Source organism: Ursus americanus, chromosome 30 (genome assembly GCF_024610735.1).
Source record: "Ursus americanus isolate L20-20 chromosome 30, mUrsAme1.1.p, whole genome shotgun sequence".
In the NCBI taxonomy this organism is placed as follows: Eukaryota; Metazoa; Chordata; class Mammalia; order Carnivora; family Ursidae; genus Ursus; species Ursus americanus.
In genome coordinates this window covers 19,682,687-19,696,745 of record NC_142156.1, presented here as the reverse complement: position 1 = coordinate 19,696,745, position 14,059 = coordinate 19,682,687, and the positions used below count along the sequence as shown (strand labels likewise).

Here is a 14,059-nt window from a genome sequence, read left to right as displayed (position 1 = left end):
TCTTACTTGAACAAAGTCCGCAGGTTGACCACTTTGCAGACTCGCTCAGCAATTTCCCAGGCGATCCGCTCCATGAGCGGGATCATCCTCTCGTCTTTGTTGTAGTGTCGGGAGATGATCCACACCATCTTCAGGGCACTCATCATGGAGGGGATGGTCTCCAAGACGACGTGGAAGCTGGACCCATGCGTGATGTTCTAACCGGAGAGAGCAAGCAACCTCAGCCGTGGGGTCAAGCAGCTCACTAAAGCAACACGTAAGCAGGAAGCGCCCCTCTTCCTAGCTCAAAAGGCAAGTACACTTAATACGGGGGGAGTGTTTCACCACCGAAAGTCTGAAATAGGTCTGGACGCACGGACATGGAAAGAGAGAGAAGACGGACAGTGAAAGTAAATAAACCAATTTGCAGAAGTGGGAGTATGTGAGTAGATACCGAGATACAGACCGTGCAAACAGGAAACACCACACAGGTGTGTCTACTGAACACACGCACACACCCGGTGCGTAGTATACGCGGCAGACTGTATTTCCCAAATGCAGCCACAACACCCTGTGCCCCCCTCGCCATTAAGAGACGGCGTCATCCTCTCCACCCCTCAAATCTACACACACTGTTACTTCTTCAGCCAGTAGAATATGGCAGACGTAACGTTGTACCCCTTGTGAGCATAGTCCTTAGCTGGCCTGCATCTGGTCTCTCAGAAGCTGGCCGCCATGTAAGTGTGACCGCCCTGTCACCCTGAAGCCACCAGGCTTGGAGACATCCAAGCCACGTGGAGAAATCCTGGGGGTGAGATACCACATGGACAGAGAGAGGCCCATGAGCGCCCAGGCCCCAGCCGTGTGGGCAAAGAAGCCATTTGGGGGGCGCCCGGGTGGCTCAGCTAGTGAAGCGTCTGCCTTCGGCTCAGGTCCTGATCCCAGGGTCCTGCAAGGGAGCCCCACTTTGGGCTTCCTGCTCAGTGGGGAGCCTGCTTCTCCCTCTGCCTGCCGCTCCCCCTGCTTGTGTGCGTTCTCTCCCTCTCTCTCTCTCTCACAAATGAATAAAGAATTTTAAAAACAGAAGCCATTTGGAAGCGGGTCCTGGAGCCCTGTTGTACATGGAGCCAAGAAGAGCCGCCCAGCTAAGCTCTCCCCAAGTTTCTGACCCACAAAATGGAAAGACAAAGAAAATGTTTGTTATTAAGAAAGCAGAAAAGCCCACAGATTGGGATACTGCAAAGCATTTATCTGAGAAGGAACTTGTATTCAAACAAAAAATTTTTTTAACCCTAAATCAGTAAGACACATCAAAAATAGGGAAAAGATTAAAAACACATTAAAAAGATTAAAAAGACAGAAGCACATGACAAGGTGTTCCATCTCATCAGTTCTTAGAGAATGTGACTCGAAATCCCAATGAGATAGTTTATTATGTATTATTACAAGAAACACCTAGAATGGGCAAAGTCATAGAGACAGAAAGTGGAACTGAGGCTACCAGGGGTGCCGGGAGGAGGGAGTTGTGGGTTCAGGGGTTCTGAGTTTACGTTGGGGGTGACGAAAGGCTTGCTTACGGGGGTGAGGACAGGTGCCCAGCATCGTGTATTTATTGCCCCTGAACTACACGCTGGCAAGCAGTTAAGATAACCAACGTCCCATGCACGCTACCGCAGTTGTTTAAACACTAAGTTAAAAAAGGAAACTCAATCCGGTGAGATCTAATTCACGGCCCTGACTTTCCGAAGCGCTGGCCCCCGCGTACCTTGAAGTGGCGTTCCACTGTGGACAGAAACCGCACGTTGTCTGAGGCCTCCATGTGCAGCTTGAATAATTCTGTTAAGACCGGCTGCAGGTTAGCCACAAGCATGGAATCGGACTCCTTGATCACTTCCAAGACCTTCCTGACTACTGGAAGCTTTGTCTGTTCATGGAGTGCACTCAGCGTTGCATTTCTTTCCCGCCAGAATTCAATTTCAGCCAGAGGACCGTTACCCTGAGAGGCGACACGAACACACAGAGTGTCATCATTGGTGTGGAGCGCACATCTGTTCTTCGTTCTCCAGCTGCTCCAAACAGGAACCAATCCATGCACTTGACCTAGGATGGTCCAATCGGAGTGGATCTGAGGACTCTGGCTAGGGCTGCTGAACAAAGACGCTCCACCTTCCTCCTGGCCATGTGACACGGAGGCGTAACAAGGTGCCGCCATGAAGGAAACCAGCCTGAGGATGGAGATGAGAGATTCCCAGAGAAACGCAGCCAGACCAAAACATACTTGAAACCAGCCCTGCCTCTGGACATTTCAACCATGTGAGCCAACAAATGGTCTCTTGTTTGAGCCAGCTGAGTTAGGTTTCCTGTTTTGGGCAGCCCAAGTGTCCTTATAGACGGTATTATCTTTATCAGTCCAGGGTGAGATCTGGCAGCACGCTAACATCAGAAAGCCCAAGAATGACATCTTGGGGGTGTATGCTTTGATCCTTTAAGGAGGTCACAAAGCAGTAAGACAAGAGGCTGGGTCAAACAGATCCCCAGACTCCTGGCTCTTTCTCCAGGGGCCAGCATGAACTGTCAGGGAATCTGCGAAGGCACCACCTGGGTTACCTGAGGAGTCTTTTTCAGCTGGTCCTCGACAGCTGCAGAGATCTGATTCAACCAGTTTATCACGCACTGCTCTAAGACTTCAACGGCTTCCGGGTCAGCGGCCAGGTCGGACACCTCTCTCTCTACGCTGATGCTTGGCATTTCTAACTTGATCTCACCTAGTAGAATAGAAATGGTCCATTTGCCACTCGTTTGGGGAAAAGGATTACAGACAATAACGTTCAAGTGAATCAGATGGGTCTCTCCAGACATCAGTCCAGTAAGATCTGAAACACCCCCATCCTGATCTGTCTATATTTCATTCTCTTCCATTAGAATGCAACTAAACATGGTAGAATATTGTAACGGTGTTAAGATGGGTCACGGTGATCTAGTTATGCAAGATGTTTCTGTGGTTATAATCTAGTAACTTCAATTTAAAAAAATTAAACAAGGGTTAGCCTGGCTGACTCAGTCGGAAGAGCACGGGGCTCTTAATCTCGGGGCTGTGTGTTGGAGCCCCACCTTGGGTATAGACGGCACTTCAAAAAAAAAAATTTTTTTTTAGAAAAATAATAAAAAAATTAAACAACCCAGATCTCAACAGATATTTGAAAAAAACCACCAACATGAAATAGACTGGCCAAGATAAATCAGAAGCAATGACCTCAGAGGAAACTGAGACAATGCAAAGAAGAATTTGTTTTTAATCCCAATTATTAGTCTCCGAGATGTGAGACAATATGGCGCCCATCAAACAAGCACAGACCAAACGCTTTGGAAAAGGAACAATCACAGAATAAGAGGGCCTAAAAATTGAAAAATGTGATAGCTAATGTGAAAAAGTTCAAAGGTTGGGGAAAAGTTGAGGAACTCCTCAGAAAAGCTGACTACAAAGACAAAGAGATGGGAAAAGACGAAAAAGATTTAAAAAAAAAAATCATCAACAGCATCCGTCCAATGTTAGCAAGAAAGAACAGAGATAAATACTGGAGGAAATTATGAAGAGAAGTGTTCAGGCTACAAGGCTAGGTCTTCAGACTGAAAATACTCACAGAGTGGTCAGGAAAATAAATGGAAAAGGGACCACAAAAAAGTCCATCACAGCATTTCAGGACACTAGGGAAAAAGACACAAATTAAAAGTTCACATAAAGGGTAGAGGGAGGAAAAAACAGGTCACCTTAAAAAAAGAAAAAAATCCAGTTTCTCCTAGGGAACACTGGATGCTAGAAAACAATGAAAACTGGATTCAAAATTCTGTGTATTAAATTCCAACTTGTGCCCAAACCATTGTGAAGACAGCATCAAGTCATTTTCAGATGTGAAAGATCTCATAATTTCCCACATGCCTTTTCTTTTTTTTTTTTTTTTTTTTTTTAAGATTTTATTTATTTATTCGACAGAGATAGAGACAGCCAGCGAGAGAGGGAACACAAGCAGGGGGAGTGGGAGAGGAAGAAGCAGGCTCACAGCGGAGGAGCCTGATGTGGGGCTCGATCCCACAACGCTGGGATCATGCCCTGAGCCGAAGGCAGACGCCCAACCGCTGTGCCACCCAGGCGCCCCCCACATGCCTTTTCTAAGGAAGTTACGTAAGGATATATTCCCACCCAATAAGGGAGAACGAGAAGACCTGGGATCCAGGAAACACTGAGTCTGGGATGCAGTCATGCATCACGCTGTTGGTGACCTGCCTGTGTTGTGACAAGGTACACAGGACACGGGGCAGTGGGGGGACATGTCTAATAAAATGGGACTTGCAAAAACAAAACTCGAAAGGACTGTACGAGATATTTTTACAAGATACTTTAAGAATAGCAATTTGGAATGCTGGCGGAGGAAAGGGAAGGTGTACAACAAAGGAAACCCCATCAAAGGAACCTACGCTGCTCTGAACTAAACCGTATTCCCATCGTCATAGTAACGTCAAAACCCATTTTGTGATTTAATGAAAAGAAGGGCATGTAAGTATGATGGGAGCCGGCTGCAGTGGGGGAAACGGGGACAAAATCCTCATCATTGTGCCAGGAAATAACACTAATGTCCACAATTAAGAAGCAGCAGTGGAAGCATATATTTTAGGGACGTGGCAGTAGCTATCAATAGAAACAGCTAAAGGGGCGCCTGGGGGGCTCAGTCGGTTAAGAGTCTGCCTTCGGCTCAGGTCATGATCTCAGGATCCTGGGATCGAGTTCCGCGTCGGACTCCCTGCTCAGCGGGAAGTGTCCTTCTCCGTCTGCCCCTCACCCCACTGTTGTGTTCTCTCAAGTAAAATCTTAAAAAATAAATAAATAAAGGAAGGGAGGGAGGGAGAAAGGAAGAAACAGCTAAAGAACTAAAGACAGGGAGCAGAATGGACCAATAGGGAAAGTGAGGCAGGGTCAGTACTTCAACGTATTGTATGTTAATACAATTAAATTTTTTTAAACCTTGCATATGTATTACTTTAAGAAAATGCAACATATATACATATTTGTATACATATTAATATATTTAATATAAGTATACTTGCTATAAGCATATTAATATACTTGTATTAAACATTCACTCCACAACAGTTGACCTAACGTTTGCAATTTTGTGCATCTTGAAGAAAAAAGGGCAAAAAGAGCTTTTTCAACTGACAGCCAATAACTTACAAAAAGCCTTTCGTAAATGACCCATAAAGAAAAACAAATTTCTTCCTCGAGATGATATTATAAAACAGGGATTGGCACAGTTTGGGGGTTTTTTAAAGACTTAAGTAATCTCCACACCCAACATGGGGCTTGAACTCACAACCCTGAGATCAAGAGTCACTCGCTCTACTGAGAGAGCTGGCCAGGTGCCCCCCCACCAAAGTTCTTCAAGTACCAGAGAGTAAAATATCTCCAGCTTTGCAGACCAAGAGGCAAAGCTGAGGACAGAATGTAGGTCCTTATATAACCCTTTGAGATCTAAGCATTGGAAACTATACTTTCTTAGCCCACAGGCCACACAGAAAGGAGCAGCAGGTGGGATGTGGCCCATTGGCCGTAGCTTGCTGGCCCAGGTTATAGAATATCAACTCACCTGCTTTTCTGGTTTTCTAAATCATACATGCTCATTATAGGAAAACAGGAAAAAAGAAAGAAAACCATCTCACAGCCTAGAGTAAGTGACAATGGCTGATAACATTTTAGTGCATTTCCTTCTAGCAGTTTATCTAAAACACAAAAATGTGTTCACCCATCTATTTTTTGATACCAGAAACAAGACACAGGGGTGCCTGGGTGGCGGTCGGTTGAGCGTCTGACTCTTGGTTTCATCTCAGGTCATGATCTCGGGGTCGTGGGTTCGAGCCCCACATCAGGCTCTGTGCTCAGCATGGAGTCTGCTGGAGAGTCTCTCCCTCTCCCTCTCCCCCTCTCCATGCTCACAGGCTCTCTCTAATACATAAATACATCTTTAAAAAAAAGAAACAAGACACATAAATCATAGCCAAGATCAGAAGAAACATTTTTTCCCATCTCTGCTGTTTTCCACTAATTCAGGGAGAGAAGGGTTAGGCAGGCCAGAGAAGGCTACAAACGCCAGTGAAGGAAACACAGACACCAAGAGAGAACTGGGGGCGGGGGGAGTGGGGAAAAAAAAAAAAAGAACACTCTAAAATAGAATCTGAAAAACACATGTCCGTAGCGTGTTATCAAAAGTTTGGATCTCTACGGCTGTTTCTCGTTTCCAGCAGAGAACATTTCTACGCGGTGGGGCGTGTTCAATGTTACTTCAAAGCGAGGGAGAGCTCCGTTTCCTAGAATAGCGATGCCATCTCGCAGCCCGTGCTAGCCCTCGCCGATGAATGCTGCTGGCCGTCACAGGCTAGGGCTCTCCACAGTGGAACCCCCTCAGCCAAACTCTCCACCTCGCTGTTCTCCATTCATGACACGCATGCTCCCAGGCTCGGGGCCTCTCGCCCTGCCATGCACCCCAGGTAATGAGGTGCAGACCCAACAGTAGCTGCTGCAAGGCCCGCCATGTGCAGCCCTGGCCTTGCACACAAAGCTGAGGAAGCCAGGACCAGCCAGCCACCCTTCCCTGCTCGTGGAAACTCCAGTCTTCCCAACTCCCTTTTCTTGCCCAGGCCATTCTCCCTGCCTGAAACGCCCTTGCTCCCCAACTCCACCTACTAAGGCTTTGCCGTCCGTTCAGAGGAGGGTCAAATGCCACATCCTTCAGGAAGTCTCCTTTGATTTCCCCCTGCTTCTCCCACATGTTCTCCCTCTTCCAAACCCGTAAAGGCCCTAATATCTTCCCCAAGCTCCCATTTGGCCATGGTTCCTTGTCTGCCAGATTATAAGATCCTTGGACACAAGGATTCCGTCATTCCTCTTTGGGTCTTCTTCCCAGCTCAGGGTTGCTCGTATGGTGAGCAGGGAAGAAAGAATGATTTATAAATGAAAACAAAAGACTCCTGGACTCTGAAATTGCCTTCTTAAGGGAAACCCATCATGCTTCCCTCAACACGAGGGAAATGAAGCCTTACCTTCAAGTTGCTGAATTGTTCTTTGAATACTATCTGCAAATTTCTGCATGTTCATTAAAAATTCATCCCGTATCAACTGAATGCTGTGATACGCTTCCCCAGGCACGCTGGGTAGATCAACTTTGTACTCAGACGGTTCAGAGAGGTCTGCAGGCGTGAATCCCACGGAGGTGTCCTTGTGCTGATTGAAGGACAGAGCCGGCATGAAAACCTAAAACAAACCACACAGTAGTGCATTCAGGATCATGCACTCACTGCCTCTGGCGTCAAATATTCTATCAGACGAGGCACAGACTGGATTACAAAGCGGAAACTGCTCAAGCCCAGAGCCCAGAACCTAGAGAGAGAGAAACGATATGTGACGTAAAATGATCCCATGGTAAGAATGTGACCCAAGCCCGAGGTGACAGCATTTCTCCGGCTGCCACCGGCCACAAGGCGGCTGGGTTCGAAACTCCGGCACAAACAAGAAAAGCAGCAGGGTTAGCGAGTCCGCTCGGTGCCAGGCTAGTTCACGGCAGGGTTAAAATAAAGGAGGGTCTGGGGGCGCCTGGCTGGCTCAGTCCATAGAGCGTGTGACTCTTGATCTCGGGGTTGCGAGTTCGAGCCCCATGTGGGGCACAGAGATTAAAAATCTAAAATAAAGGAAGGTCTGAGGACACAGTCCTTTTGACATTTAGCTGAGGACAGAAGCACGCATTTATGAAGTCACTTGAATATAATAACAAAGCTTCACCCACATAAAAATGATGAAAAAAAAATGCCCACGGGTTGGTTGGTTGAGTTTGGGTTTTGGTGTACAGTTTTGCCTTTTCTTCTGAAACTGGGGTTCGTGATTTAAGACAAAGTACGGGTACGTCCCACTGACTGAAGAGCCCAGAACTTCTAACCTGCAGTTTCGCAGTCTGGATTCTGCTGACCGCACACTCACGGTGATGTTCGACATGTCCCCTCCCCAGTAAAACATATTCTTGACGCTGCCTGCCTCCCACTCCCTCCCCTGATTGAACTCCAATCTAGACCACCATCCCCCTTCACAGACTCTCCCACAGCCTCCTACTGGTCTACTCTTCCCTTCAGCTTTTGTCCCAACCCCCCACCCCCACTCCCATGATATAAGTTTCACACAACAGCCAGAGGAATGATGCAAACCAGATCATGTCATTCTCCTGCTGAACCAACCCACCTTTCCAACCTTCCCCACTTCTCTCCAGCCACACTGGCCCTTCTTCTGTTCCTGGACCAGGCTATGTCTGCTCATGCCTCAGGACCTTTGCACATACTACCTTCTCTGCCCAGGATGTTCTTGCCCCAGAGCTTCATGTGTCTGACACCTCCACATAATTCAGGTCTCAATTCAATGCCACAATCTCAGAGGGGTCTTTCCTGACCCCCTCAGCCCCACCCTATTACACTTCCCTAGGAATTTATTAGTGGAATTAGTCTGTTCATGAGGGGTTTTTTTTTTTTCCACTATCAGACATCACCTCCCCATGAGGCCATCCCTTACTACCACTCCCTGCACACACAAATGCGTGCACACGCACAGAGTCCGTTTCTATCATATTACTAGGGATTATTGAACTCCTGCCACTTGTTACCGCCTGATATTTTCCAGCTTAGGAATCTGGGTCTTGTGTCTTTCCCCCAGTATCAGCTCCTAGAGCAGAGATCCAGTCCGTGCCGTTCTCCACTCGCCGCTCTACCGTCGAGGCCCCTGACGGCACCTGGGACGTAAGAGCGGCTGAACATTCCTTATATGTGGAGTAAACGAACCAGACAGCCTGAATCTTACAAACTGTTGAGATCCTTTCCTTTGTCCACAGTTACCTGACATATGACATTCTTCAGGAAGGGAAGCACGTTAGCATTGACAATGCCGTACTGCAGCACCTCGGGCATGGTTTCCATGGCTTCCTTCATGTCCGTAGCCTCGGAGATCATCTCTGCGCGAGAACAGATTCAGAGTGTGAGCTGCGTGGGGAGGTGGCAGGCAGGTAACTCTCGCAAGTGTCTGGGAACCTGCTCCTTCTTCCCAAGTAGTTACCTAGGAATGTTCCAGGCACGAGCTCAAAATGATGCTGAGGTCTATTCAGATGAACCCCCCGGCCCATGAGACACGGAGGTAAGCATGACGTGCTGGGGTCCGCAGGCTCCCACCAGCAGCGCCACAGACCTACCCGGACCAGCAGATAGACACAGTCATGTTTTCTGGAACTGTTCGCTAGGCTCCTTGCTTTGCCTGGGTCCCCACTCCCAGCAACGCCTCTCCAGTTCACCGCCAGAGTCCCTTCTGAGTCACGAATATTTTTAAAGACAGATTTGGTGACAGCCTACCCTTGAGCCAGGTTTTGTTTTCCAGGTCTTTACTCTGCCCGACCAAACATTAATGAGCCCAGGAGACATTTGGAAGGTCCGTTGGGCCCTTCCCTCGACCTCATTGGGAAACAAAACAAACTCAACGTATATCAACCAAGGCAGCGATTTCACTGGCTTCGGACCCACATCTGTGTAGACTTCATTCTCTCCTCACTACACTGCTCTAGATCAAACTCTTCTTTACTCAAACTTGAAAGTATAGAAGGACCCAGAACGTGAAAGAAAGAGCCTGACCTCAATGAAAGACGACCGCAGAGACACAAAGATGACAAGGGCGAACAGTAATAAAGCCCGAGGGGACGCCACAGCTGCTTGGTTCACGGCTTGGGCACCCAAAACGCCATCCAAGTTCAAAAGAGGAAAAAGAAACCCACATAATGTTTGTTCTGGAATTTACGGCGAGTCCGAAAACATAGCTATGCACAGCTTCCATGGAGGTAAAGGCAGAAGAAATGGGGGAAAACCCAGGCCGGAAGAGTGGGGAGTCAGCCTGAACTGAATAAGGCAGGAGGAAGGGCCAGGGGTCAGAAGAGACAGAATGACAACCGGTGGGGGTGGGGTCACTAGAAACCCCCAGGTGCCTCCCAGAATGCAGCAGGAATGCACAGAGGGAATATTCTGCCCAAAAGTTACCCTGTGGGATGAACTTGGCCTCCAAGCAGCTCCTCTGTCTTAAATGACACAGCCACACGGAGAAAGCCCCAGAGCTCATCGCACAGCTCAGGGCCACATCGTTTGGTATCTCTCTCCCTTTCACTGTTACACTAGAACTAAGAATATACTTGTACAGTTGTTCTCATTATTCCTGGTCGTTCTGCTCCGTGAAGTCACCCCGAACAAGGAATTAGCGAACACCGAGCCACTGCTCCACAGGACACACGGGGTTAGGCTCCAGCAGCCTCTGGTCACATTTTCATCAGCCATCAACACATAACCTGGCTTTGTGTTTCCATTTAAAGACAACTTATTTAACGTACACGGTCGATTCATTGACATTGAACTCAGCCAACGCTATAACTCACAGCTGAGCCAAGCTTCTCTAATACACCGGTCTCATCTGTCGGAAACATCACAGCCTTCTCGTGCTCTGGAACACCGGACTACGCTCGAGGCCATTTTCAACAGTGAAATCACCAAAAAACATGAAGACCGTGGCACTACAGAGATCACAATAAGGACAGTCCACCCTCAGCCAGGAACACGCACGTTCAGCAACTCAAATGATTCCCACTAAGGGGCGCCCGGCTGGCTCCGTCGCGGAAACACGCAACGCTCAATCTCAGCGTCGTGAGTTCAAGCCCCACGTTGGGCGTACAGAGGACTTACAAATAAAATCTTTAAAAAAAAATCAAATATTTGCCTATGCTGTGCATGTCCACAAATGACCTCAAGGCATGGCAAGGATTGATTTGGGGGTTATGAAAACATGTGAGCGAGTAGGTGAATTCACAAAATGGAACCCACAAGTAATGATGATTGGCTGTCCTGGGAGGGGGGGGGGAGCTGTATTCTCAAGAAAGTGTAAAAATTAAGAATCTCACAGGTACACACCCAGGTGCATACACACCCACACTCATGCACACAGACTAGAAATATACCTTTTGTATTTCTGAGAAAATACACCACATTCTGGTCCAGAAACTCCTCAGGGACGGGAGTACATAGCACATTGAGATAGGTCTTATCCACAATGTGCTTAACGGTTCTCTGAAACGTGGGCGACAAAAAAAACCATCAGGCTTAGAGATACCCGCTCACCCAGACAAGCCAGCATTCAGGCGCCCCGAGCCCTCCTCTCTGTGCCTCCTGAACTCCCCCGCTGACGACGGGCCCTAGCAGACCACACGCATACATACACATACACACACACACACTCGCACACACGACAACGCACCCAGACTTGAACGTTTAGCCTGACTCTATTAACTGGCCGATGCAGCCACACTCGACCTGGGAAAAGTCCAGAAAGAGTTTTCTGAGACAGTGAGTTGCAACACACGGGCTTGAATTTGGTTTCGGGGGTGAGGTATATTCGTGGAGCAGAGCAGAGCAACGTCGTTTAGCACAGGCCAGGCTAGATGCTTACATCCTGGCTTCAAGCTCCACCTCTGGGATTTGTGAAGTAAAAGGTAAACTCAGCAGGCCTGGGGTGTCCAAACTCTGCGTGTTCCAAGGGTTTCCAAGCTGGCCCTTCACCAGCTCCTGGGTGATCATCTCTGTGTTTGGAATAGCCTATCTGATGTGTCTTTGTACACCTGGGGCCTTGGGTCATGCCAGGTACTTTATACTAGCAATGTGGCGGGTGATGAATGCCAGTTTGTCTGCCTGGAGGCCCCGGTAAAAACTCGGGACGCCTTGGGTGAGCTTCCCTGACTTCCTATGTGTTCTCGCACATACTTGCTGGGAGAAACAGCACGTCCAGGCCGCCCTACCAGGAGCTTGGGCCCCTTTTTCTCCCAGACTCTGCCATACGTTCCTTTTTCTTTGTTGACTCTACTCTGCATCCTCTCACTGAAATCAACTATAATCACGAGTATAAGAGTTCTTCTGGGTCCTGTGAGTCATCCTAGCGAATCATTCAATTTGAGGGTAGCTGCGGGGACTCCCAACACAGGATTCCATCATCTCTATCCCCAACATGTTCCCTGTATGAGTTGTCAGTGACGCAGACTCCTCGGAGGGGAGGGAATTCCCATTACCCCACCAAGCAGGAGAAAGCCGAGCATACCTTGACGGGGACGTCTTCTACGCTCTCTTTGTCCACTTCCTCGTTCTCTACACCGATTATAGGCTGATTTATGGAATCATTCCTCATCTGCAAATTCTTAGCTGCAAAACATTATTCAGTGTGCAAACTGAAATAATCAGAAAAGATTTCCTACCATCAAGACCAGACCTGTACCTTGTACAAGTGTATTTCATTCAACAGACAGGTTATCGAAAAGCTACACATACGCTCTTCACAAATGAATCCTATCAGAGCCTTGGTGTACATTATAATGATGAAAGTTCTTTGTATTTCTGCCAGGTGGGTTCTCAGCTGGAAATTTAACGTGTATGCGTGTGTGCGCACGCGTGTGTGAATGTCCCAGCTACGATGTGCAAAGCGGGATTTCTCTGAGGTTTTCACTTTAAAGGGAGTTTTATTAGGATGAGAATGATAGCTCACATATTAGCATTTATTCTATTTTCATAGAGAAATTTGTGGGGGATGAAAAGAAATCTAAATAACATGAATGTGTATCTCTCAAGTCTACTGTGACCCATAAAGACCTGGAAACCTCAGAGCCGGTCGGTCAGAGCCCTGGGAGTTACTGATGAACCCAGTGATCACAGAGAAGGGACAGATTTTCCCCAAACAGTTCAGCTCTTGCTGCAAAAGGCCCGATGCAACACCAGGGTGACTTTGGAATCAAATCAGTGTGTGGGGACATACTGGTCTACTCTTGGTTTTCTCATCCAAAAAACGGGGACAAGAACATCTAGTGACCAGACTCTGGAGGAGTCGCTGGGGGTGTGGTTCGGCCCCTGGCACAGCGACCAGCGAGGAAACAGTCGGTGGCCAGCAGTACAAATGTGATTAGAGCACAAGTAACAGCCTGTAGCCAAAAACACACTTGCAAATACACTGAATGGGCGCAGCTGTGCTCCTAGACTTGGTTCAAATGGTTAAGTTTTAGGTTGTGCATATTTTACCACAAAAAAAAGAAAAAAATACACTTAAATATCCACTCGGAAGTAACGTTAACTTGCTTTGTCGAGAAGACCTCCCTAACCTTTCTCTGCAAGCAGCCTCCTTCCACGACGTCTTTCCGTGGATTGGTGTGTCTTCGTGGAGCCTCGCGGGAAGTTGGCTGTGACCCTCGTCCCCCACCGTCTGTCTTACCAAAGCCCAACCTAGCTAGCCTTCCCGAGAATGAACGGGCAGCCCGTGTCTGTGACCCCACAGTCCTCTCCCTGTGATCTGCCCCACGGAGGGGACGACATTGTGGTTAAAAACAAATACTTCTGGAAAGGAGGACTAGCAGAGACAGCACATCACCAAAAAACCCCTTTCCCTCGGATTTTCAAATATTCAGTATCTCGTCAAAGTGAGGTGTTTAACCTACAGCTTCTGCTTCCTATGAGGGCAGGTGAATCACGGGATAAGTGTGGCACAGGGAGCCATTTAGCTCTGCTGGGGACGTGCAGGGTCTGGAGCACGGCTCTCTCCGTCTCAGCCCTACTGGCGTTTGGGGCTGAATCATTCTTTGTCGCAGGCACTATTCTGTGTGTTTTAGGATGTTCTGCGGCATCCCTGGCCTCTACCCTCCAGATGCCGGCAGCACCCGCCCTCCAGGGGTGACAACCAAAGCGTCTCCAGACATACCCAATGCTCCATGGGGGCCCAAGTCTCCCCTGGCTAAGAACCGCCGTCCCCGATACAGAGGGCCAACAGACATATGAAAAGAAGCTCAACATCACTCAGCACCAGGGAAATGCAAATCAAAGCCACAGCGAGCTATCACCTCGCACCTGTCACAATGGCCACAATCAAAAACAGGTGTTGGCCGGGAGGTGGAGAAAAAGGAACCCTCGTGCCCTGCGGGTGGGAATGCAAACTGGTGCAGCC

At 48.2% G+C, this 14,059-nt stretch overlaps 1 protein-coding gene across 2 annotated transcripts in view; it reads right to left on the bottom strand.

The window, feature by feature from the left end:
* DNAH10 (dynein axonemal heavy chain 10) overlaps positions 1–14,059 on the bottom strand; it is a 126,180-nt gene that overhangs the window by 107,978 nt on the left and 4,143 nt on the right. For both annotated transcript variants that reach the window (XM_045778772.2, XM_087857428.1), the window contains exons 4-10: positions 12,176–12,276; positions 11,046–11,154; positions 8,899–9,014; positions 7,069–7,279; positions 2,587–2,744; positions 1,745–1,975; positions 7–197 (exon numbers count right to left, since the gene is read on the bottom strand). In XM_045778772.2, coding sequence (XP_045634728.2) covers positions 7–197; positions 1,745–1,975; positions 2,587–2,744; positions 7,069–7,279; positions 8,899–9,014; positions 11,046–11,154; positions 12,176–12,276 — 1,117 coding nt within the window. The remainder of the gene's footprint in view (positions 1–6; positions 198–1,744; positions 1,976–2,586; positions 2,745–7,068; positions 7,280–8,898; positions 9,015–11,045; positions 11,155–12,175; positions 12,277–14,059) is intronic.